The 27,842-nt window shown below is 36.6% G+C and overlaps 1 protein-coding gene across 3 annotated transcripts in view; it reads left to right on the forward strand.

Annotated features, from left to right (window-relative positions):
• LOC150080956 (uncharacterized protein ZK1073.1-like) overlaps positions 1 to 27,842 on the forward strand; it is a 404,766-nt gene that overhangs the window by 52,980 nt on the left and 323,944 nt on the right. The window contains exon 1 of one of the 3 annotated variants that reach the window (XM_090381333.1): positions 21,853 to 21,962. The exons of the other annotated variants lie outside the window; for them this stretch is intronic. Within the exon in view, the coding sequence (XP_090237459.1) occupies positions 21,957 to 21,962 (6 nt within the window). The 5' untranslated portion in view covers positions 21,853 to 21,956. Of the gene's footprint in view, positions 1 to 21,852; positions 21,963 to 27,842 lie in introns of those variants that run through there. 3 annotated transcript variants of the gene reach the window in all.

The raw sequence follows: 27,842 nt of genomic DNA on the forward strand, positions 1-27,842 counted from the left end.
GGTGGCATGTGATGCAAGAAAGCAAGTGTATCAGCTTATGCAGCATCAGGCAAAAAAAAAAAAAAAAATCACACCATTCCCTCCAAATGCCTGTCCAGTTCCTCCTTAAATTTATTCAACCTATCAACTTCCACAACGACAGATGGAAGTTTGTTCCAGCAATTAACCACCCGCTGGCTAAAGGCAAATTTCTGCACATCTATTCTACATCTGTCTTTTCTTAATTTGAATTTATGCCCCCTGAGGTTCGTAATCTGAACAAGTGGAAGGATCCCATCAGAATTCAGCGTGCTCAACCCATTCAAGGCCTTATACACCTCAATCAGATCGCCGCGCAGGTGCCTAGTCTCCAGCCACTGCAATTTGCAGAACTTAAGCCTCTCTTGGTAAGAGGATCCCTTCATTCCCCTCACCAATCTTGTTGCCCTTCTCTGTACACGCTCAAGTAAATCTACAGCCTTCCTAAAATGAGGCCTCCAGGCCTGTACGCAGTACTCAAGGTGTGGCCTGACCATTGCCTTATACAGAGGTATAATCACCTCCTTTTCCCTGCTAGCAAAATTCTTATATATCATTGACAAAACCCCATGACCTGCCCTGGCAGCCTGTCTGCATTGCTCAGAAAACTTCATATCTGACTGCACAATTACTCCCAGATCTTTTTCATTTTCTATCAAAGGTCTTTGATATAACAGAAGAGGAGAAAAAGCAGTATGTACTGGAACTTAAGAACAAGTTTGAGCTTCTGCAGACTGCTCAGGACCAAGATATCGACGAGGAATATTACAACTTTTTGAAAGTGATAAAGCCCAAGAAACCTATAGGTAAAAAGAAATCCAAAGAAGAAAAAATTACTCAAGAAACACTTGTCATGATGAACCGAAGACGACAAATGAAAAGCAAGAAAAACACTGACAGGGAGATAATTGAGTATACTGAGTTATGCAAAGGCATTAGAAAGAGTCTCAGAGAGGACATAAGAAGATTTAACACAAGAAAAGTAGAACAAGCATTAAGAGAAAACAAAGAATTTAAATCAGCAGCCATGAGCAGTAATACAGAAAGACAAATGATATTGAAACTGAAGAATAGCGATGGTGTACTTATAAACAGCAGAGAAGGCATAATTCAAATAGCAGAAGACTACAATAGAGAATTATACAAGGAGCGAGGGAATGATGCCAGCAGTGGGGAAGATGGATTGCAAATTAGCAACACATACGACATACCCGATATTCTTCCTGATGAGGTAGAACATGCATTGAAGAAAATGAAGAGTCAGAAAGCCCAGGGGGAAGATGAAGTTACTGTAGAGTTGTTAAAATTAGGAGGAAGTGACATAACACAAAAACTGGCAAGGCTCTTCACAAAGTGCATTATAAAAGGTGTGATGCATAAGGAGTGGAATAATGCAATCATAGTTTTGATGCATAAGAAAGAAGATAAATCAGAAATTGGAAATTATGGATCAATTAGCTTGTTATCCCACATCTACAAGTTGTTCACAAGGGTCATTACTAACAGATTAGAAAGAATACTTGATGAGAATCAACCGAAAGAGCAAGCTGGCTTTAGGACAGAATTCTCAACTATGGATCACCTTCATGTAATGTCACAGCTAATGGAGAAGGCAAATGAATATAAAACACCATTATGCCTGGCATTTGTGGGTTATGAAAAGGCATTTGACTTCATACAGCATAAGGCAATGTTTCGGGCACTGGAAAGACAAGGCATAGATACCCCACATATTATAATTTTGAAGAAAATATATGAGAATGCTAACTACTTTATTAGACTAGACAAAGTCAGTAGGACATTTAAAATCGAGAAAGGAGTTCGACAAGGAGACACAATATTTCCGAAGCTGTTTACTGCTGCCCTTGAGGAAGCTTTCAGAAGATTAGACTGTTCGCAGAATGGAGTCAATGTGAACGGAGCGTACCTAAACCATTTACGATTTGCAGATGACATTGAGGTCATAAGCCACGATCCCAAAGAATTAGAGGAAAATCTTAATCAGTTATGCACAGCTAGTAAGGATTTTGGACTAAAGATGAATATGGCTAAAACAAAAGTAATGATGAACAAGTATGCCACAGAAAGGGAAATAATGATTGAAGGAGCAGTAATTGAAAAGGTGGAGTCATATACTTTTCTAGGACAAGTTATTAGCTGTAATAATGATAAATGGCTGGAAGTCAAGAGAAGAATAAATTTTGGATGGATAGCATTCAGTAAATATAGTCACATACTGAAGAGCAATATCCCAGTTTGTCTGAAACGTAAAATAATGAACCAATGTATACTCCCCACCATGACTTATGGAAGTGAAACTTGGGCACTCACCAAAGAATGGAAGAGAAGCTGAGAACTACACAGCGAAGAATGGAACGAATTATATTGGGAATCAGACTGTTAGATAAGAAGAGAAACACATGATTAGGCAGCAAACTCAAGTAAAGGACATTCTTATCAAAACTAAAGAACTAAAATGGTCTTGGGTAGGACACATAGCTCGAACACATGATGACAGATGGACTACTCCTCTTGGATACCAGAATGGCATCCAAGAGGAGCTAGAAGAAAACCTGGAAGACAAAGGCGGAGAGGGATAGATGAAATTCATGAGTTTGTAGGTAGTAAATGGATGGCCAGTGCTCAAAACAGAAGGAACTGGAAAGTTGCTGGAGAGGCCTTCATCCTGCAGTGGATTGAAAATGGCTGATGATGATGATACAGACTAGCTTATATCTATCATAAGCTTCCATGTCACCCATTAATTTATATGTATCCCATGCATTTTTCTTCTCTGCTATATGTCTCATTAGTTCATCTGACATCCATTTAGGTCTAAACCTTGAACAATATTTCTTGGTTGGTATGTAAAGCCTAGTAGCTTTCAAGATAAATTCTTTGAATGTTTCCCATTTTGAGTTTGTTGTTGGTAACATCATCATTTGGTCCCACCGTATAGAATTTAAATACTGTCTCAGACCACCGTAGTCACCTTTGTGAAAGCCAAAACCCTTCCCTTTACTCCGGATGCTAGTTACCTCTTTGAGTAAATCCCACTTCAACACACTGTGATCACTGCCACCTAGTGGTTCCTTTATCTGCAGATTCTTAATGCATGAAGAATCACTACTGATAATCAGATCAAGAGTATTACTCCCTCTAGTTGCCTCCCGAACATGCTGATGTAGAAAACAATCCTCCAATAAATCCAAAAAAGCCTTGCTAGTGTGTGAGTAACCAAACCACAAATTCCAGTCAATATCTGGGAAATTAAAATCCCCCATTATAAGACTGATTTACTGGCCCACTTTATTTCCCTGTACAGTTTCTTATTATACTCATCAGAGTCATTAGGCCTATAGCACATTCCTACTCTCAATTTTGATCTCCCAATGCTTATGTCACACCAAACTGACTCGACACTGCACTGTCCAGCGATGTCGACTGGCTTCACCTCCTTGGATTTTATGTGTTTCTTAATTAATAGCATAACCCCCCGCCTCCCTTCCTATCCTGTCTATCCTTCCTGTACACATTGTACTCTCCAAATTCCAATTCTGCATTCCTTATATCTGTGTGACACCACGTCTCTGATATCCCAACAATATCTGCCGTTGGTGTTTTGAACAATACCTCAAATTCACCAAATTTATTTACCAAACTCCTAGCATTGGTGTACATGCAAGTATACATGCACCTGTTCCTATTCTTAGCTACCCTAACACAACCGATGTGTTTACTTGTGCCGCAATGACTCCCAGCAGTCTCTGAAATACCCTGCATCTTGTTTTCCAGGCTGCTTCTTATTCCAATAGAAGCAGTATAAGAATCACTTTCACCTCTGCCAGTGGCTATTGTTAATCTATTAGTCCTTGTATCCCCCCAAGCTAGCAATTTTCCAACCCACCTAACATTGTCTCGATAGCATCAACAAATATTCTTGCACCCTTTCTATTTAAGTGTATGTCAGGCCTCTGTAGCCGCGTGGTCGGGAGTGCAGTAGCTCTTTGAGTAGACGGGGTTCAAGCCCCTGACTGCTGAATACGGTCGATCTGCCAACCCGCAATGGACCAGCTTGGCAGATTATGGTCCATTTCCCTCAGCATGAATTGTTGAAGAGGCTTCCATCCTGCAGTGGGTTGATAATGGCTGCACTTTACTTTTTTTTACATCGCTGTAGAAGCAGTTTCTTCTGTTAACAAGTACAGACCAGGCTGAAGAAAATACTACCCCTTGAGCCTTGTGCAATCTTTCCAAGGCCGAATTGATCAACAAGGCTCTCATCATATACTCCCTCCTATCGTGTCTGGGCGGAATTGCAGACACTTTCAAATTCAACCCTAGTTCATGGCTTTTTTTCAACAGTGACCTATACTTGTTAAGTAATTCCGCCGGTCTCCTACTCTTAATATCATTAGTGCCAACATGTACAACAATATCACCTTTTGTGCCCTTAAAAGATGATATCCGCTCTACAACGTCATCAACCTTTTCTCCTGCCAGACATACCCTGGTCCGTTCCACCTATTCTTTTTACATAGCATGTTTCCTGTTTCCCTGACAATAGAGTCACCAATGCTTGATTGAAAATGCTTGCAATGCTTGATTGCTTTAGTCTGAGTTCTTGGCATGCAAAACTTGTCATTCTGCAGTACAAATGAAAAGTTGTACAGTGCTCGCAGTGGAAATTTTTAAAGTTCGTAGAAGATCTAGCCCTTTTTGATCCTACCTTGAATGAACATTTGCTTCGAGTTATAGATCAAGAAACAGTAGTTCACTACCTAGGAAAAGATATCCAATATGAGCTTATACAGCTTCTAGCTGGTGCTATAAAGTAACAAATTTTAACACATACAAACTCAGCCAAATACTATTCAATTCTTCTGGACTGCACACCTGATGTTAGTCATTTTGAGTAAATGCCAATGATTGTATGTAATCAAACCATCAGATGATGAGATGTCTGAGCCTGAAGTTATCATAAGAGAACAATTCTTGGGATTTGTTCCACTAAAGGAGACTACAGGTGCCTTTATAGCAGAACAGCTTGAGCAAATGGGATTACCAATTGAAAATCTGCGAAGGCAAGGTTATGATAATGGGAGTAACATGACAGGCAAAGAAAATGGCGGGAAAAAGAGAGTTCTGGACATTAACCCAAGTGCCTTTTTTGTGCCTTGCAATGCAGACTCTTTAAGCTTGGTAGTCAATGATGATGCTAGGTGTTGTCTGGAAGCAACTAATTTCTTCTTTTTGGTTCAACAGATCTATAATTATTTCTCTGCATTGACTAAGCATTGGCAAATTCTAACTAGCCATATATCAGACTTAGGCAGAACTGTTAAACCATTGAGTGAAACAAGATGGGAGAGTCAGATCGATGCTTTGAAACCACTGAGATATCATCTTTGTAATATATATGATGCTTTAATACAGATCTTTGATGATTCAAGCCTAACAGGTTCATCTGGAAATATTTCCCAAATTGAAGATTTGCTGGTGCAATTATTAAGTTCAAGTTTGTAGTATCCTTTGTTTGTTACATGGTACAACATCCTTTTTGAAGTCAATCTTACAAGCAAGCTGATTTAAATTTAGTTACAAGACAATTGCAAGTGACTAAGAATTACCTTGTGGACTGCAGGTGTGATGGTTTTCAACAATTTTTGACAGATGCTACTGAGATTGCAAAGGAACTAGAGATACCAAACTTTGAGACAGAACAAGTTAGAAACAGCAGTTCGAGAATGAGGTCCAAGAAGAGGCACCACAAAATCCAAAGCAGAAATTCAAAGTAAGTTTCTACTATGCTGTGCCGTTTTAGGTATGGCCATACAATCAGTTGAAGAGATATTCCAACAGCTACAACAATATAATTCCCTATTTGGCTTCCTGTATCATATATAAAGTATAAAAAAAAAAAAATCTACTGAAGATGTACTTAAGGACTGTAAGAACTTGGAAAAATCATTAATGGAAATATGTATAGTGGAAACGAAAGATGTTGATGCTGAAGATCTTTGTTGCGAACTTATAGCAATAGCTCAAGGACTGCCAAAGTCTATGCTGCCACAAGAAGTACTTCTCTTCATACTATAACAAAAACTCCTGGATAATGTGTCTAATGTTTCCATTACTCTAAGGATCCTTCTGGCACTTCCAGTATTAGTGGCAAGTGGCGAACATAGTTTCTCAAAGCTCAAAGTTTTATAAAAACTTACTTACACTCTAATAATGTTGGAAAAGAGACTAGTTGCTTGGCAACTATATCAATTGAACATGCCCAGACATCAGCACTTGATCTGGTTGAACTGGTGACAAAATTTGCAAAGGAAAAGGCATGCAAAGTGAGATTTTGATGTGCCTGAAATTGAAACTTTTATGAGATGTTTTTAACTCTGTTTGTCTGTTTTTTGTTTGTTTCTCTGTCTGACTGTAAGCAAAATATTGTGGTAACATCATTGGTTGGTTACGCCAAGTAACTTTAAATAGTATATATACTTAAAGGTGTGTGAAGTAAAAGGTTTTAATGTTCTGTTGCCAATGGCGGAGGTATGCATTATACTGAGTGCCCTTTAGTTCAAAATGATGTGTGCCAAAATATTTTCTTTTGGATTTGCAAAAGATAATCAAAGATTGATTATTACTTATTCTTGCAATTTAAAATAAATTTAGCAGTTTCAAGTTTTGTGCTTTTTATTTTTTCTACAAAACGTCTGTTCTTAAAAATCAAAGTTGGCAATTTTTGGGGGGGGGATGCAAGTAGTTTGCCTTGCCTAGGGCGCAAAATAGTCTGGTGCTGGCCCTGGTCCTGACTTTTGCCTTATACAAAGGGATAATCACTTCCTTATCCCTGCTAGCAAAATTACTGTATATCATTGACAAGACAGGTAATTGCACAATTACCCCCAGGTCCTTTTCATTCTCTACCACTGTCAGTCTAGTACTGCACAGTTGGTACATTACTCTGTGGTTAATGCTACCCATAAGCAGTACTTTGCATTTGTCAATGTTAAACTTCAGTTGCCACTTCTCAGCCCATCTGCATAACTTCTCTAGATCCCGTTGCAGTAGCATACTGTCATTATTGTCATTAGCAACCCTACTAACCTTCATATCGTCTGCAAACTTTGACATTAAGCCTGATATACCTTCATCAATATCATTGATTAATATAGAAAATGACAATGGGCCCAACACCAAACCCTGGGGCTCCACTAATAACATTAGTCCACATAGAGCAGTGTCCATTGATTATCTGTTGTTTTTTTTGGCTGACCAGTGTAATTTATATGATCCCAAGCATTTTTATTCTTGGGATAGATCTCACTCAACCAGTCCTTAATCCATAGCAGCAACTTGCCATTAATGCCATACTTCAATTTGTATAATAGTCATCCATGTGCAACAGTATCAAAAGTTTTCCTGAAATCCAAGTACCGTATTTGACGGCATATAAGACACTTTTTTCCCGAAAAAATGCCTTGAAAAATCACTCTGCGTTCTATATGCGGAAGTGAGCCCTCTCTCATCAGCATTGGGGAAAGTTGTATTTTGCTGTTCAGTCAGAATATTTTCATTTCTGAAGGATAACGGGACGCCCTAGGGTACTTTTGGACATGCAGAGGCGTTTGGAATCAGTTCCAAGAAGTTTAAAAACCCAGGAAACACAGGAAAAGCCTTAGAAAGCAATCAAAGCTTTAAGATTCCAGTACCTTCTAAATGAAGTGTCAAGATTCCATCGCCATATAAACTAAACGTAATAGATCATGCTAGAAAACTTACGGAAAAAAATGATACATGTCTGGCAGAAGCAAGAAAAAGAATTTCAAGCTGCTAAAAAAAGTAAACATAACCTTCATCCTCCTGCCCCACATTGGCCAGAACTTGAAGATGTGATAAAGTGGGTAGCAGGTGAAAGGAATTTAGGAAGAAGTGTTTCTACCAAAATGATTATGCCAAAGGCCAGGATATTAGCAGAAGGACGAGGAAATTCCGAATTGTTCTCGAACAGAAAGTTGGTGTTACTGATTCATGCAAAGGTATGGTTTATCAACGTGTACAAAAACACGACTCGCATAAAACTTACTAGCAAATTATGAAGAAAAAATGCTGGAATTCCATAAATTTGTAATGAAGGCATGAAAACGAAATTCTTTTGAACTTGGCCAAATAGGAAATATGGACGAGGTCCCACTAACTCTTGATGCACCATCCAACAAAACTGTGAATATCAAAGGGTCTAAAACAGTGTCAATAAAAACCACTGGGCATGAGAAAACACATTACATAGTTGTTTAGGCCTGCTATGCTGATGGCACAAAACTACCACTATTTTTAAAATTTTAAACAAAAGCTCCACCTATGGAAAAAATTCCAGAATGAATGAATCTGGAATGAATTTATGGCTCCAGAAAATATGGGCAAGGTGTCCTGGTGGTCTCTTAAGGAAACATCTCTTCTCATTTGAGACCAGTTCAGAGCCCATAGAACTGAAGTCATTAAAAAGAGGGTGAGGGAATTGAATACACAGGTAGTTGTCATTCGTAGTGAAGATAGTGATACCAACATTAGCGAAGAAGAGTTTTTGGAATTTGAAGGCAATGATTTTTTTGGTTTTCAAAATGACTGAACTTTCCCTTTGCAGAACACTGTTTTTACCATTCCTGCACTGTCTTTTTATTCATTTTCAATTCTACTGGTAGTTTGCTTCATATAAAATATTTTCTAATGTAGCTAAAATTCTTTTATTTATCTTTTAAATTATTGTATTGGTAAATTAATAATAATAATAATTAAATAATGTATTATTATGCAGTATTAGTATTTTTCTTGCTGTTCTGATCACATATTTAGGGTGAGCTTTTTTTTTTTTTTTCTACTATACACATTAGAATAAATATTAAATGCCTAAATACACCAAAACTTATTTTTCTTAATTTTCCTTTCTAAAATGGGGGTGTGTCCTATATGCCCATGTGTCTTATATGCCGTCAAATACGGTATATGTTATCAAAACTATTTTTAGTATCCAGTTCCTTTGTGACCACATCATTAGTATCCAATCACATTGGTGAGAAAAGGATTCACCTTAACAAACCCATGCTGTGTCTGAATTGTGATCTAGATGATCCTGCAGTGCTTGTTTAACCAATGTTTCCATTATTTTCTCCAGATTAGAAGTTAAGCTAACAGGTCTGTAATTACTCTTCATTTAGCATTCTTGTAATGCCAAACAACACGAGGTTGGGAATAGCCATGAGATGAAGGCTCCATTGGAGAAGAGACAATCACCAAGTTGTGATCTGAGGTGGCTGAAGGGCCACTCACTTCAACTGTGTACTTAGAAGGGTTGTTTGTGAGAAAAAGATCAAGCATGTTGGTTGCATGGTTAGGATTGTCTGGTATTCTTGTAGGTAAATGAACAATCTAGGCAAGGTCATTAGTAATTGCAAAAGCCTCAGCATCTTGGCCAGCTGGGTTGGTGTGACCATAAAATGGAAGCCAGCTGGAGTTGTGAACATTAAAATCACCAAGGAAAATTACCTCACTGTTGGGAAAGTTGGACTGGAGAAAGTCAAGTTGCAAAGAGAGGAATTCAAAGAACTCCAAGTGATTAGTGGAGTTGGGAGAACGGTAGAGACAACAGATGAATTTGACACAATGAGGTAGAGAGATTTTAAGCCAGAGAAGATTGAAAAGAGGAGATTCCAAATTACCAAGTCTCTGACAGGGAATATCAAAACGGACATATGCACAAGTACCACCTTTGAGTTTTGCGCCTCTATAGCTAGGTGGGCAGGAGCACCAGTGCGTAGCACACGTTTCTTGATTAGACCGGGGTTCGAGCCCGTGACCACCAAATACAGAGGATGCAGAAAGGTCAGGGAATGACTGCCGCATATCCCCGGAGCAATATGGCCTTAGTTGCTAATGCTCTTAAAAACCAAATAACAACAACAACAACTGAGATAATAAAAAAAAAATATGTTGGGTGGGTTTGGCAGACTGCAAGTGGAAATGGACATCTTTGAGATTAGAATTGAGACCACATATATTTGTGAAATGGACTAGGAATGTTTTGGTATGGATTTGCTTTCTCCATTAGCTGTGATATTACTTGAAGGTGATCGATAGTTGAGAATCCTGTCCTAAAGCTAGCTTGCTCTTTCAGTTGATTCTCATCAAGTATTCTTTCTAATCTGTTAGTTTTGACCCTTGTGAACAACTTGTAGATGTGGGATAACAAGCTAATTGGTCTATAATTTCCAATTTCTGGTTTATCTCCGTTCTCATGCAACAAAACTATGATTGCATTATTCCACTCCTTGGGCATCATGCCTTTTCTAATGCATTTTGTGATGAGTGTTGCCAGTTTCTGTGTCGTCCCTTCCTCCCAATTTTAACAACTCTACAATAACTTCATCTTCCCCCTGGGCTTTCTGATTCTTCATTTTCTTCAACGCATGTTCTACCTCATCAGGAAGGATATCAGGTATGTCATATGTGTTATTAATTTGTAATCCATCTTCCCCACTGCTGGCATCATTTCCTTGCTCCTTGTATAATTCTCTATAGTATTCTTTTGCTATTTGAATTATGCCTTCTCTGCTATTTGTAAGTACACCATCTCTATTCTTCAGTTTCAGTATCATTTGTCTTTCTGTATTACTGCTCATAGCTGCTGATTTAAGTCCTCTGTTTTCCCTTAATGCTTGTTCTACTTTTCTTGTGTTAAGTCTTATGTCTTCTCTGAGTCTCTTTCTAATGGCTTTACAAAACTCAGTATACTCAATTTTAACCTTGTCAACATTTATCTTGCTCTTTGTGTCTCGTCTTCGGTTCATCATGACAAGTGTTTCTTGACTGATTTTTTCTTCTTTGGATTTCTTTTTACTTATAGGTTTCTTGGGCTTTACCATTTTCAGAAAGTTGTAGTATTTTTCGTCGATATCTTGGTCCTGAACAGTCTGCCGAAGCACAAACTTGTTCTTAAGTTCCAGTACATAGTGCCTTTTCTTCTTTTATCTCAAAGACCTTTGTATTATTTACTCGAGTCAGTTTTTTCCTTTCTTTTCTTACATCTATATCAAGTGTGCATCTTACCATTCTGTGATCAGTTCCAACATTTACCTTGTTCAGGACGGTAGCATCATTCACGATATATCTTATGTGTTTCATCATTCACAATATATGTTAGTGCAGTAGACATGTATATAAACTCTACACACACATTATAACTGGTTATCCATTACTGAAAGAGATTTAAGATGCAGACAGATAGATAAGGTTAAACTTGTTAAACCCCCCCCCCCCCTCAACATAACTACCATCTATGAGCACCCCCAAACATTATTATTTGCAAGTTATACAAGAGATCAATGTCATCTGCTTTCCTAAATTGTAGTGAGATGTACGTATTAGGGGTAAACAGAAAAAGCTGTACATGTAGAAATTATGATGTGAAATTTTATTGTGATTATTTTAATGTGATTATTTTTGACATGTATATAATCCATTTGGGCTCTTCCATGTCCACTTTCTGTTCACCCTTTTCTTGAAAAAAATGTTCATTAATGGCATTCCTCGAGATTCTGCACCCTTTCTGTTCATCCTTTTCTTGAAAAAAGCGTTCCTCAATGGCATTCCTCGAGATTCTGCAAATTCCACAAATTTCATTTCTTTCACCAATTCCAAAATTTCCTATAGTGTTCCCCCTTTCTGCGCTTTTGTCCCTTTCCAACCTTAGCATTGAAGTCCCCCATAATGATAGTGTAGTGGGTTTTCTGCTCCATCCTTCCTCAATTTGAATTTATGCCCTCTCGTGTGTTGTCTAAGAGGAAGAATGTCATCAGCATTGAGCTTGCTCAATCCATTCAAAGCCTTGTACATCTCAATGAGATCACCTTGCAGGTGCCTGAAGGTGCTGCAGTTTATAGAACTGACACCTTTCTTGGTAAGTATGATTCCAATTTCATTGATCTTCTCTGCAGGTCTATATCCTTCCTAAAATGAGGCCTTCCATACCTGTATACAGTGCTCAAGATGCAACCTAACTATTGCCTTGTACAATGGGATAATCACCTCCTTATTCCTGCCAGAAATATTTCTATATATCATTGGCAAAACCCATTAGCTGTCTGTACTGCTCAGAGAAGTTCATATCTCATTGCAGAATTTTCACCAGGTATTTTTTATTATCCACTTCCCTGGGTGTGGTATCCCACAGTTGGTACGTTAATCTTGGATTACTGCTTCCTATTTGAAGTACTTTGCATATGTTGATATTAAATGTCAATTGCTACTTCTTAGGCGTCTCCCTAGCCAGGTGGGAAGGAGCAGTAGTGCGTAGCACACGCTTCTTGATTAGACCGGGGTTCGAGCCCGTCACCACCAAATACGGAGGATGCGGAAAGGTCAGGGAATGACCACCGCATATCCCCGGAGCAATATGGCCTTAGTTGCTAATGCTCCTAAAAACCAAATAACAAACAAACAAAACAGCTACTTCTCAGGTCATCTGCCTAATTTTTCTAGATCTTGTTGCTGGAGCCCAGTGTTATTCAACCAGGGGTACGCGAGAGATTAACAAGAAACAAATATATTTTGGAACAATTGAAACATTTTTGACTTAACCATATTCTGTAGTAATTACACTATTGCCATTATTAAGCTAAGTGATGATTCATCAGAATTGATAATTTATCCTATTTTTTTACTTAAGCGTGTTTTGTATTGTAGTAAAATATAGTAGACATAAACATATGGGGGTACAAAAATAAGAATGTGATTCTTTGGGGTACACGAACAAAAAAGGTTGAGAGCAATAGCATACCTTTGAGAGTAATAGCATACCTGCTGTAGCATACCTTTATTACTGTCATTAACCACCCTGCCAACCTTTGTATCATCAACAAGCTTAGTAAGCATGATGCACCTTCATCATTATCATTAATAAATATAGAAAACAAAAATGGGCTCAGCCTGGTAAAAATTCTTCTGTCTTTTACCACTGCTGCACAATATAATGTTTTTCTATTGCATGACTCAAACATAAAAAACAACAGTATTTTATGAAACTTCCCTGTAGATTGGTAAGTATTCCAGTTACCTTACTCCAGTTACATTTCAAGCATAGTCATGGTACTTTATTGCACTCAAAACTTTGGATTTGTGTTTGTTTTAAGCCAAAAGTATGAAGTAGATGAACTGGTTAGAATTCGTTTCCATTGTGCAGCAAAACTGCTTTTAAAATTAATTTTGAGGCATAAATAAATATATGCCATTCATTAGAATTGTGTTCAGTGCCTATTTCATTCAGAAGACTATTAATATCTTTACGGAAACACATACCATCTTCCATAATGAAATATTGCAAAAACAGTTTGTTTTCCATATATGCACTGTTATTTTAGTCCCTGCTTCAAGTTACTTCCACTGTTGTAACCTAGAATTGAGGAATTTTGCTTACTGTTTAGATAAGTTTAAAATTTCAAACTAAGTCATTCAAATCTTGCTTAATTAAGTGCAGTGGATTATAATTTTCTGGTTCATCACTGCTTCTTTTATCCCATGAATTTGGTGGGGGGAGTGATCTTGTATTGGAAGGTTTTCATTAATTTTCTCTATTAACTGTTCTTCAGATTTGTGGTGCAGGTAATATATGGAGCTTAAGTTTGGTCCTGATTGCAACTAGAGTACAAAGAATATGAGTGTTTAGTAATACTGTAGATTTTCTTCCTCTGAGTTTTTGTTGTGAACCATTCACATATGTAGCAGAAATTGTCAGTTGATTCAGTCACTTCCTTTGCTTTGCTTAAACATTTTAACAGTACAGTGCTAAACAAAATAAAGTAACAAACAGTATGTAATAGATATGTAGATAAACTGTACACACATTATAACTGTTTATCCATTACCGAAAGAGATTTAGGATGCAGACAGACAGATAAGGTTAAACATGTTAACCCCCCAAACATAACTACCATCTATGAGTATCCCCCAAACATTATTATTTGCAAGTAATACAAGAGATCAATGTTATCTGCTTTCCTAAATTGTAGTAGATTTACGTATTAGGGGTAAACAGAAAATGCTGTATATGTAGAAATTGTGATGTGAAATTTTAAGGATTATTTTTGACATGTATATAAAATAATTGACTGCAAACAGCTTGATATATTAGTGGATGTAAAAATCACGTGTATTTGGAAGGCATTACTTCCCAAGGTTGTTGAGGTAGATGGTGTGACAAAGTTCAAGGTGGAATTGGATAGTTATTATTTGAAAATGGGCAATTTTTAAAGACTTTTTTTTTACTGATGTGGAATAAGTTTACTTCATTGCATCATTTGGTTTAATTAATACTAATAAAAGCAATAAATAATAATAGAGTATTTATCCAGAATTTAATGTTTTTCATTTTTGCTGTATTACTTGTATTTTAATGTTTTTATATAGTATTTTTTAATCACTTTATCAGCATACCTTGTATTTATTTGTAAAATAAATACATATATATAATTTAGCTGATGTGTTTGTTTATATATATACATTATGTTATTTATGAGATTTTTATATATATGCGGTTTCTGTAATTGGGGATATCTATTGCATATATCATCTATTGCAAGGGAATTAGATCTTTCGCTGCTTCAACAGTGAATGCAAAGGATCAACGTGCTTAAGATCAACAGTGATCGCAAAACAGTGTTCAGGTGCTATATCGAAGATGGAACAGTTGTTAACAATATGGATTGAAAATCAGATTCAGAAGCGAGTGCCCCTGAGTCTAATGACCGTTCACGCAAAAGCAACAAGTATTTATAAAGATATTAAGGATAAGTACGGCAAACCCCAATCCAAGTTTGTGGCAAGCAACCGGTGGTTTAATAGATTCAAGCATCGTGCTGGTTTCCACAACGTTAAAGTTGCCAGTGCCAATTCTGCAGCTGCAGAGAAATTGTGATGTGTTGAAAAAAATTATTGATGAAAGTGGCTATTCAATGCAGCAAATTTTTAATGTTGACGAGACTGCTCTGTATTGGAAAAAAAATGCCAGATCGAACATACATTGCCAAAGGGGAAAATACAAAGCCAAGTTTCAAGGCTTCAAAAGACAGGTACATGCTCTTGCTTGGGGCTAATGCAGCTGGAGATTACAGATTAAAACCGCTGCTTGTGTACCATTCTACCATTCTGGAAATCCTCGTGCATTTAAGGGCATCAATAAAGTCACCCTACCCAGGCATTTCTGATTGAATCAGAGAGCATGGATAACAATATCTCTCTCTCTTTGAGGATTGGTTTAAATGCTGCTTCATTCCTGAGTTTGAAAAATATTGTAAAGACAACAATGTTCCTTTCAAGATTTTGCTCCTATTAGATAATGCTCCTGGACATCCTGCGCATCTAGATGATTTCAATTCCAATGCGAGAGTCATATTTCTACTACCAAACATGATTTCACTCATCCAATGTATGGATCAGGGTGTTATTTCAAATTTAAAAGCATACTATTTATGCACAACATTTGCTCAGGCATTGTCTGCAGTAGACGATGAGAAAAATTTTACGTTGAGAGACTTGGAAATCTTACAATATTTACCACACTGTCTTAAACATTAATAAGGCCTGGGTGGAAATTACTACAAGTTGTTTAAATGACGCATGGAAGAAAATATGCTCATGGCACATAAAAGGGTTCGAAGGATTTGAAAAAGATGAATCATATGAAGAGGTTACAGATAAGATTGTAAAGGTTGCAGAGCTACTTCAGTTGGCGGTTGATGCCAAAGATGTGGAGGAGTTAATACAGGAAGAAGAGAAGGGCTTATCTAACGAAGAACCTACTGACTTGTAGGCAGCGATAGTGAAAAAAGAAAATGCTGATGAAGCTAAAGATGAACCAGAAGAGGAGCCGAGACGCTTCATTACCAAAGAGATGGCAATGGCAAGGTTTGAGGAAATGGATCCTGACAGCGAACGATTCTTAACAGTTAACAGAGGGGTTAATGATATGCTTGCTTGCTACAAAGAATTCTATAATGAAAAGAAAATAGCCACCTTCCAGTCATCCATTCCTATGTTCTTTTGTAAGGTTGAGTGGCCGACCCCTTCTAAAGCTCAACAGCCCTCAACCTCCACAGTGTCGTACTTATCAGCTGAAGACGCGATTCTGGCAACAATGTTCCAGAGGTAAAATTTATTGATGGTTATGCCTGGCTCTTCTCTTTTTTTGTAATTTTATAATTTTTTTAAATTGCAGCACACTTTTGTAATTTTTCCTGCACATGAGATAAAAAATTGAATAAATACAATAAATAATTATATTTACATGTTCGCCAAACATTTATTTTTTGATTCAATCAATTCATCAAGCACAGTTGCGAGTGCTGCACAAGCATGGGGAAAATTCTGACACGTAACGTTCCACAGAATGCAACCCTACATAAGTCGGGGAGTTCCTGTATATCTTATATATATTCATTTTGGGTACATGTTGTGTTTTGTGGTCATATGCAATAGTAGAGCAGTTTAGCTAACAGGGGTGCCTCATTAACCAGGTGGGTAGGAGCAGCAGTGCATAGCACACGCTTCTTGATTAGACTAGGGTTCGAGCCCATGACCACCAAATACGGAGGATGCGGGAAGGTCAGGGAATGACCACCGCATATCCCCAGAGCAATATGACCTTAGATGCTAATGCTCCTAAAAAAAAAAACCAAAACCAAAAAACTTAGCTAACATATGGTGAAATTCAGCAAGGGAAATAGGATAGAAACTTCTGCTGTTGTATAAACTAATAGCCCAGAGTCTGGAAAAAAATTAGTTGCAGGAAAGTGAACAGTATACCAATGAAGAATATTTAAAAATAACTAAATGCACAAGACATAATACGTTAAGAGTAAAAGTTTAATATCTGTACAAATACCGGTGTAGATACACCATAGATAACTCTTAAGAAACTATGATGGTAGAGTGGGAGGCATCATTTGCTCTGTATCTCATATTGTGCTATTCCTTCACAACGAGTTGCCATGGTATTGCAATACCTTGAATAAGTAATGCTTCACTAATAGAGAATACTATTGTTACTTATTCTCAGTGAGTACGACCACCCAGATGGTACTGTTTCAAAGCTATTGGCCTATCATCGGTGGGTGGGCAGGTACCCTGGTCAGGTATCATGTCTGCAGTACCAGGGTACTTGCCCACCCGTCGATGATATTAGTGAAGATTTACTTATTCAAGGTATTGCAATACCATGGCAACTCGTTGTGAAGGAAGAGCACAATATGAGATACAGAGCAAATGATGTCTCCCACTCTACCATCCTAGTTTCTTAAGAGTTATCTGTGGTATATCTACACTGATATTATATAGATATGAATGAAGAATATGAAGTTAGTGCTCAGGTTATCCACAAGCTCACTTCCTGTCCATGCTGGTAACTGCCCTGGACATTGTTGATATATGTTAAGAAGTTGCATGTATACAAAAATGTAACAACCTTACATAAGATTATTATATTTTTGTATACCTGCAACTTCTTACTGGTACATGTATCTACGATATGCAGGGCCTTTACTAGCCTGGAATATATAATAATTCTTCATTTGCATACTGTTCTCTTTCCTCCAACTAATTTTTTTTCTATTCCATCACATTTAATCTTGATTTAAAAATGATCCATTAAGAAGGAGTCTAAGAGATAGCAAAGTATGAAAGGATTAATAAAGTCAAAGCCAAATGTAAGGTCAAGAAACACTGTATCCAACTTTACGTTAAGATTAAAAGCATTGGAAGCAAGCAAAGAGGTTTCAAGGTTGACCACTGTGAATACACCACCACTATTGTGATTATAGCAATAATGAATATGAGAAAAATTTTGAGCAAGAATTTGCTAAGAAACTGAAAAAGTAGAAATTTGAATGAGGAAGAGGAAATAGCAATTGTGTAAAGTGCTTTGTTGAGGTAAATAGTATTAATTTTGGGAGTAGGATAAACATTAGGAGAGAGAGCGGAGTTAGAAAATCTCTCTTTTTAAAACATCAAGTAAAATGGTCTAGAATGTACATACTCAACAAAATTTAATTAAATAATTTGGAATGAGGTCACTACCAACAACATTGGACAGAGATCACTCATTTATTATTATTATTATATATATTTTTTTATTTTGTCAGCAGAAAAGGAAACAGAGAAATAGGAAGTTGGGATTTAAAGAGAACTGAGGTAAACTGAGAACAATCAGACTAGCTCTCAAAACAACAAATGAAATCTAACCAAGAGCTGAAATTATCAGTGAAAATGGCTAAGGATTTTGAACACACATTTTTTTCCAAGTGAGGTATTCTTTGTACATTGTCAATCTTGAAGTTTTTCAAGGAGACAAAACATCTCTAGCACAGTTATAACAATTTTGACCTGAAGGAACCTTTACTTTTTTCTTAAATAATTTTTCTTTAAGCCTGAATGAAACACTAAGTTCACCATCCTACTATTATTCCACTAAAAAAATTTTAGAAAGGCTAGATGTTCAGAGCAGTATGTGATAGCCATGCAGTAAATAGCTGAAGAGTGAGCTCAGTGGGAGAGTCAAAGAACATGTTCCAAGGAAAGGTACCAGGCAACTGAAGAGCAACAAAGGAGTTTAAAATATTAGTAGAGAAAGCCCTTTTTGCTAAGTTAATTTTGAATGAGAGGAATTAAAGGTAGTCTAGATTTTTTATTGCAATTTTAAAAGTTAAATTAAAATAATTTGACAGAAATGGAGATTCATATAGTAGAGAAGCAAAATTTTCCATGTTCATATAACAACAGATAAGGAGTTTGAGAATCCATAGTATTAACAATCTGAATTAGGTTTGTAGTGGGTAGAATATCATCAATAATAATATGAACTTCGCTATAAATTTATATTTAAACCCTATAAATTTGTGATAAGTATTGTATTTGGAGCATGGTGGAAGATACACATTGTTAAATTTGTGATCTGGTAATTAGGTAGTGTCATGTACATACTTGTTTATTAAAAATAATATATTTTAATAGTAAATGTTTCATTAAATTTTACATTTTAACCCCAGGCTTAGAAGAAACATTGTTCGACATTCTCTCAGTATTTATAAGGTTAAAATTTATGTTAAAATATAGTCTTCTTTTTTGATACCAGGTGGGATTAATGGGAACTTTTGGGTCAGTGATAAATGATTTCCACTCTTTTCATAGACTCAGTACATGCCTGGCTCAATATATGCTATCTAAAATGGTAATGCCTACTACAGTTTTTCTGAGTACCTTGTGCTATTTATTTTAGATGGCTGCACAACTGGAAGTCAGCAGGTGCCAAGGAATGTAATTCTCTTATAGATTTTGACCAGTATGTTTTGAGTGCTGTTTTGCGTAAAGGGTTCTTCTGCGAAGGTTATCGCAGAGCTGGTGTGACATGTTTCTTTCTAATTTTAATTTTTTTTTCATTCTCTCTGGTCATTCTAACTTTAATCATACCATAAACAAATATATATTATTGAGTAAAGCTCTCAGTTACCAAAATACCATTGTATTTTTAGCAGCTGACACAATGACATGTATTTCTTTACCAGGATTAAAGTTAGGGAAAACAGAGTAGTTAGCAGTATTTACATTTCCTGCTTTGGTGTTTGCTTGTAACCCATCTGGCATTTCCATCTGGATTCAGTTTGAAATACAATTTCTTGCACATTCTCCGTGGAAAATGTTCACCCACTTCCAGCTGTGCAAGAAATTGTATTTCAAACCCTTGATGTCAACTCAGATTGGTATCTTGAAAACCCAGACTTCAGAAGCTTTATCAGAGCATATGCACTGTAACTGCAAGGGTCCATAAAGCCTAAATGGTCCAATGCAATGTATAAATTAGGAAACTACCATAATTCATAAGGGGAGGGTGGCTTAAAATTTCTTTTTCAAACTATATGCAGTTTGCCTTGCATGTAGTCATTTTTTCAGGCATAAGCGCATATTTTTGTTGCCATTTGCAGCCTTTCATATACAACAGACTCCCAAATTATCTGGAGGATTTATTGGCATCTCTGCAGCCTGTAGAAATCTAATGAGTGCATTGGATAACAAGAAATAATTACAGATGTTGTTTGTTCACATTTTGTAATATTCTTGTAGACCTTGAGTTTCTTGGAAACCACATTTCCCACCTTTGTTTTCTGCTGTTAACTCGTTCTAGTCATTAGTATTAGCAGAGGCATATGATGCAAGAAAGCAAGCTTATGCAGCATCAGCCAAAAAAAAAAAAAAAAAAAAACCTCCCATTTCACCCCTCCATTCATTACAAATACCTGTCCAGGTCAGCCTTAAATTTATTTAGGCTATCAACTTCCACAACAGAAGGTGGACATCTGTTCCGCCAATCAACCACCCGCTGGCTAAAGGCAAATTTCCCCACAACTATTCTGCAACTGTCTTTCCTCAGTTTGAATCTATGCTCCCTCAGGTTCTTAATCTGAGCAATAGGAAGAATCCCATCAGCATTCAGTTTGCTCAATCCATTAAAGGCCTTATACACCTAGATCATCTCGCAGGTGCCTACTCTCCAGGCAATGCAATTTGCAGAACTTAAGTCTTTCTTGGTAAGAGGACTGCTTTGTTTCCCTCACCAATCTTGTTACCCTTCTTTGTACTCATTCTAGCAACTCTGCATCCTTCCTAAAATGAGGCCTCCAGATCTGTACACAGTACTTACTCTAGGTGTGGCCTGACCATTGCCTTGTACAACGGGATAATCACCTCTCTGTACCCCATTTACGTATAAGCAAAATAAGCAGTAGCTTAGGGGCCTTGCCCATCGGGGGCCCCAGAAAAAAAAAATCCCATAATTTCCCACGAAAAGATGTCGATTACTTTAGATTTTATTTGGCAAATTACAAGACTTAGCTCCCGACATAACAATTTGGCGGAAGCTTAGCATCTAGACATAAAACAAAAAGTAACTAGAAATGCCACTGATCCGTGGCTACATGGAAAGGTTTGCCAGCGCCCTCGTGGCGCTACTAGGAACTGCTATAGTTCAGTTAAGGCGGGTTGCCAGTCACCTATGTTAATTTCTCATTGAGTTTTATAACCTAACTAACAGCTTGTTGTCTGTTATAATTTATGGACGTCTTTGCATCTGAATTTATTTACATTTGTATCAAATACATTGAAATAGGTTAGTTTCTTTTCTTTATTATATCTTAGTATCTGATGTTCATAAACTATGTCATAAATAAAACAAGCCTAATCATTGTTTAGTATCAATCTACAGTATCTAATATCTCGTTTTGTAAACAACAGAATATATATAATAATTTTAATATACTGATTGATAGAGTTTTTTCCAAGTATAATATATTGAAATATTGCAATTTCCATTATTTTAACAATATAAATGTTGTATAAATTGACTAATTTTATTCCATAAAATTAACTTAAATATTCTGTTTAATAATATGAACTATTTATTTTACTTCGCATCTACCTGACCATATCTGTTAACCTTGTATTCTATCTCATTTATATTATTAATAAGTTCTTATCAAGTAAGTAATTTACAATATTAGTTATATGTCAAAGTTTAAAGACTTTTATTTATTCACATTAATGATGATTCTAAATTAAAAATTTGCTATCGAGAAGCGATTTATAGATTTATTGAAAACTTTTAATTACTTTTTAATTAAGAAAAAATAAAAGTAATTCAAATGTTAATTTTAAAATGAATGTATTAATAATGTGTGAAATACTTCAATTAATTAAATACTTTATATTCGATTTGATAAACAGATTAAAAATGAAGAGGTCTTATGCTAGTGGAAGTCAAAAATGGAAAAAGAAAAGGGATGAAGAAGAACGAATGAGCAAACTTCCTAAAATTACCAGTTTTTTTCCGGAAGAAAGTCTAAATGAAGGTATCTTGTCAGATATTAACGCTGATATCAGTAATTCTTCTTCGGCAGATACAAGGCTTTTTTCTAATAACGGTACCGAAACACCACATAAATGTATGGCAAACGACGACTTAGATGTGACTGAAAATGCCCAAGACTCTACTGACACTGCTTCAAACAGTGCGGATTTTGAATCCAACATCAACAAGCAATATTGTAATATTAAATCTAATGATCTTGGTCCAAAACTCAATATCTCAAACTGATATTGAGTTTTGGATAGAAAAGGGTGCATTGGGAGACAGACTGTGTGCATTGGGAGGGACCATTCGAGAAATCGCGACGAGTTTTTCAAAATACTTCAAGGTATTGTCCAAAGAATATTTTCTTCGGTACGAAGGCAAATGGAGAAACTTTCAACAGAACATGGCTCGTATATTCTCCGACAACTTGTCACCTATACTGCTTTGTATGTAAATTATTCTTTCCGAATACGAGTTCATTAGCAGGGCATGGATTTTATGATTGGCGGAATCCTAATGTCATTAGACACCATGAAAATTCAGACCAGCATAAAAATGCCCTATTGACATTTTTATCTCAACAACGAAAAGCAGACAGAAATATGATTAGAAAGGTACTTAGAGTAATAGCTGTTATTTGTACATTATCGGAAAGAGGTCTAGCTTTCATGGCACCAGTGAAACGTTTGGATCATCTAATAATGGCAGCTATCTCAGATTGTTAGAGTTAGTTGCTAGTTTTGATTCGTTTCTCAAACATCACATCGAGAAGTATAATAATTGTGGGTCGGGAAACACGTCTTATTTATCCAAAAGCATTTGTGATGAAATCATCCATCTTATGGCTCAAAAAGTTCAACAATAAATTTTGGAAGATATGAAACTAGCATGATACTTTCGTCTGTCAGTTGATTCAACACCAGATTTATCGCATGTCCATCAACTGACAGTTTTATAATTCAATATGTGTCACCTGATAACGGAAAGCCAGTTGAAAGATTTTTGACATTTTTAGAATTACAAGGACACAGTGGGGAAATGTTGGCAAATACAACTTTAGAATATTTAGAAAAGTGTGGAATTGATTTTAACAATTGTAGAGGGCAGTCTTACGACAGTGCGGCCAACATGTCTGGACGTTACAAGGGTATGCAGGCAAAACTATGCAAAATAAACGAATACCCAAATTATATTCCATGCTCAGCTCATTTGTTGAATTTGGTTGGATGTGCTGTGGTTGATTCATGCTTGGATGCCATGAACTTTTTCTCTACAGTTCAAGAAATTTACAAATTTTATTCAGCATCCACACATCGCTGGGCACTTCTAAAGAAATCTATAGGTTGCAAGATGTTAAAGCTCAAACGACTTTCCAACACGATGGAATTGTGATGGAATCTGAAGCTGTTTCAGCTATTGATCAAAGCTTTGAGGATATTGCTGATACGTTACATAGTATTTCTGAAAATGAAGATGAGAAAGGAGAAATGCAACATGAAGCTGGATCTATAGCTGATAAAATGGAGACTTTGGAATTCGTTTTTATGTTGAAGCCCTGGAAATACATTTTAAATGAATTCCATAAAGTATCTAAAACTCTTCAAGATCCAATAACGTCCATCACTACATGTACGAAACTGTACTCCACACTTACAACCTTTGTACAAGATACTCAAAATCAGTTTGATTGTATCGAACATAAAGCAATAGAAGTCTTACCAAATTTTGATTATAAACCTGCAACATCTAGAAGAAAGCGAGGGAAGAAACAAGTCTGTGATGGCAACGCACTTGATGTTATTGAAAATATAACTCCAAAAGAAAACTTTTGAATAACATCTTTCATTCTGATAATAGATTTGTAATTGGTAAACTTGAAAACACGGTCTGTAGATTACAAAAGTATTTCGGACACGTTTTCATTTTTGACTGACTTGAAAACAAAAGAATCTGTTGTGAGAAATAACGTAAATCAGCTGCTTAAGAAATATCCAAAAGATCTAAATACTGATTTTACTGTTGAAATTTAAAATTTTTTTACGTATGTGAAAGACACATACCCTAATACCAAGTTCAATCATGAAGAGCTGTACCATATTATATGCCAGGACAACATTTTTCTGGCATTTCCAAACATTGAAACGATTTTACGTTTGTATTTAAATTTGATGATACTGAACTGCACTGGAGAACAATTAGAACGTCAGAAGTAGAAAAAAAAATGTTAATGTTTTTGATGTGAATGAATGTATTTAAATCGGAAATATAATATATATTTTTAACTTTGTAAGTAATTTTTTTCTTTGTCGCATATGTATTTATATTTATTATATATAAAGAGATAAGTGTATTTTTTAAAATTAAACTTTTGGGAGAGGGGGGGCAAACATATTGTGCTTAGGGGCCCCGCAATACTTAAATCCGGCCCTGTCTGTCCCTACTAGCAAAATTCCAATATATCATTGACAAGACTCCATGACCTGCCCTGGCAGCCCACCTGCACTGCTCAGAGAACTTCATATTTGACTGCACGACTACCCCTAGGTCTTCACTTTCCACTTCCCCGAGTGTAGAACCACACAGTTGGTATGCTTCTCTTGGGTTATTGCTACCCATATGCAGTACTTTGCATTTGTCAATGTTAAACTTCAATTGCCACTTCTCAGCCCATTTGCCCAACTTATCTATATCCATTTGGAGTAGCGTACTGTCTTTACTATTGTTACCAACCCTGCAAACCTTTGTGTCATCTGCAAACTTGGACATTAATCCCGATATACCTTCATCAATATCATTGATGAATACACAAAACAACAATGGCCCCAGCACCGAACCCTGGGGAACTCCACTAATAAATGTCCACGAAGAGCAGTGCCCATTGATTACCACTCTCTGTTGTCTCCCTTTCAACCATCCCTTTATCCATTGTAGCAGCTTACCCTTGATGCCATACCTCTCCAATTTGTACAGCAGTCTTCCATATGCAACAGTATCAAAAGCTTTCCTGAAATCCAAGTATATGATATCAAAATTATTTCTGACATTCAGTTCCTTTGTGATCACATAGTATCCAATAAAATTGGTCAGACAAGACTGCCCTTTAACAAACCCATGCTGCGTCTTAACTATTACTTCAGTCTTGTCTAGATGATCCTGCAATGCTTCTTAAACCAGTGACTCCGTTATTTTCTCTGGAACAGAAGTTAAACTAACACAGTTAAAACTACAGTTAAACTGTAGTTACTTGTGTCACCTTTTGAACCCCCCCTCCCCTTTGTGAATTGGTGATACATTTGCACACCTCCAGTCCATGGGAACCTCCCCTGAATCCAAGGAAGTTCTCATAATTATGGCTAAGGGTTTGCTTATTTACTTTCTGCCTCCTTTAATATAACTGGATAGATCCCGTCCACCCCAGGTGCCTTCCTTATGTTTAACTTCAACAATTTCTCCTCCACTTTGCTCTTGGTTATTACAAAATCATTTAGCTCCCTGTTAGAGTTTGATAAATGTCTGGCATTCCCCTCATTGAATAACTCCTCACGTGTGAATGTAGATGCAAAATTGCAAAATACTCATTCAATTTATCAGCTACCTGAGCATGTTCATCAGTAGTCAACCCATCTGTGTTAAGTGGTCCAATCTGATTCATCCCTTTCCTGCTAGAGTTTACATAAGTAAAGAACTTTGCATTCTTTGCCAAAGATTTCTTGTAATTTGCCTTTGACTGCCTAACCTCTTTTGTGACTATGTATCTGCCATAGGTGTCTGTGTCACCTGATAATTTATATGCATCCCATACATTTTTCTTCTCTGCCACGAGCCCCATTAATTCATCTGACATTCATTTAGGCCTGAACCTTGAACAGTATTTTTTAATTGGAATGAAAAGCCTAGTAACCTCCAAGATTAAGTCCCTGAAGGCTTCCCATTTAGAATTTAACGTTAGTAACATCATCATTTGATCCCACTGCACAGAATTTAAAAACTATCTGAGACCTCTGTAGTCACCTTTACGAAAGCAAAAGCCATTCCCTTTAGCCTTGATAGTAGTTACATCTTTAAGTAATTCCCATATCAGTACATTGTGTTCACTGTCACCAAGTGGTTCCTTTATCTGCAATTTCTTAATGCATGAATAATCGCTGCTGATAATCAGATCAAGAATATTACTCCCTCTGGTTGCCTCTCGAACATGCTGCTGTAGAAAACAATCATCCAATAAATCCACAAAAGTCTTGCTAATGTGCAAGTGACCAACCCACAATTTCCAGTCAATATCTGGAAAGTTAAAATCCCTCATTATAAGAAATTCTGATTTACTGGCCCACTCTGTTTCTCTGCACAATTGCTCATTATACTCATCAGATTCATTAGGCCTATAACATACACCTACTCTCATTTTTCCTTTCCCAGTGCTTATGTCACACCAAACAGACTCAACTTTGCATTGTCCACCAACATCAGTTGGATGCACTTCTGTAGATTTTGTGTTTCTTAACTAACAGCATAACCCCTTCTCCCTCCCTCCCTCCCTTCCTTCCTGTCCTGCCTATCCTTTCTGTACGCATTGTACTCTCCAAATTCCAATTCTGCACTGCTTATATCTGTGTGACACCATGTCTCTGATACCCCAACAATATTTGCCTTTGATGTCTTGACTAGCACTTCAAGCTCATCAAATTTATTAACTATACTCCTAGCATTGGTGTAAATGCAAGTATACATGCACCTGTTTCTACTCTTTGTTACTCTAACATAGCCCATGTATTTATTTGTTCCACCAAGACTCCCAACAGTCCTGAATCTTCATTGCCTTGCTTTCCATGCTGCTGCTCATTCTAATGGAAGTAGTGCAAGAATCACTTTTGCCTGTTCTTGCGGCCACTGTTAACCTTTTAGTCTGTGTGTCCACCCAAGCTAGCAGTTTTCTGACCCACCTAACACTGCCTCGATAGCATCAACAAATGTTCTTGCACCTTTTCTATTTAAGTGTACCCGATCCCTATAGAAGCAATCTTTCCTGTCAGCAAGGCATGTCAAAAATATGACTCCTGTCATATTTCAGTAACCCTTTGTTTTTATGATGTACAGTTAATTTTATGTTTTTTCTCAGATTCTGGTGTTAACTCTTAAAAAAGAAAACTGTGTTTCAAATTCGTGTTCATTTGTATTCATGTTAAAATGGAAAAGGTTCTTTATTTCTGTTGAACACAAACTTCATCTCATCCTTCAAATAGGCCTCTGGGGTTGGGAAAGTTACGACTCATACTAACTGCAATTGAATACACCAACTGTATATAACCAGAACTTTATTAAAATTTATTCTGTTTATTTCAATAAGGTTTTGGTCATATATGGTTGGTGTATTCCATTGCAGTTATATGAGTCACTTCATTTTATCAGTGAACCTGAAAAACGTGCTAAAGTGTGAACTTTAATGGTTAAACATATTTTTGATATGTTTAAAAAATAATGATAAATTTAATTGTACTTGGTGCAGTGCTCCTGATCATGCTCTTTTCGGAGAGCCCTTGAAATTTATATAATATCAGTCGCAGGAATGCTAACAAAAGATGAAAGCAAACTTCCTTATCTTCCTGTTAGTGCTTGTTCTGTCAGTTTTGAAATTCACATGGTGAAAAGTACAGTAGTGTAGAAGTAGACTCATAAGTAATCGTGGATGGTTGGGATATAAATTTTCCTGGAAAATTGGAACCTCTGAATGACTGAAACACAGATTTATTTATGGAAAGATTTGATATAATTGAAAATTTATGTGTCTACTGTGGTTTTTTACAGGAAGATAATGAAGTTTGCTTTCTTCCATTGTTGGCTCCAGTTGTAGTCAATACAAAACATATTTTCAAAACAACAT

Source organism: Mastigoproctus giganteus, chromosome 9, assembly GCF_048544385.1.
Source record: "Mastigoproctus giganteus isolate SK-2022 chromosome 9, ASM4854438v1, whole genome shotgun sequence".
In the NCBI taxonomy this organism is placed as follows: domain Eukaryota; kingdom Metazoa; phylum Arthropoda; class Arachnida; order Uropygi; family Thelyphonidae; genus Mastigoproctus; species Mastigoproctus giganteus.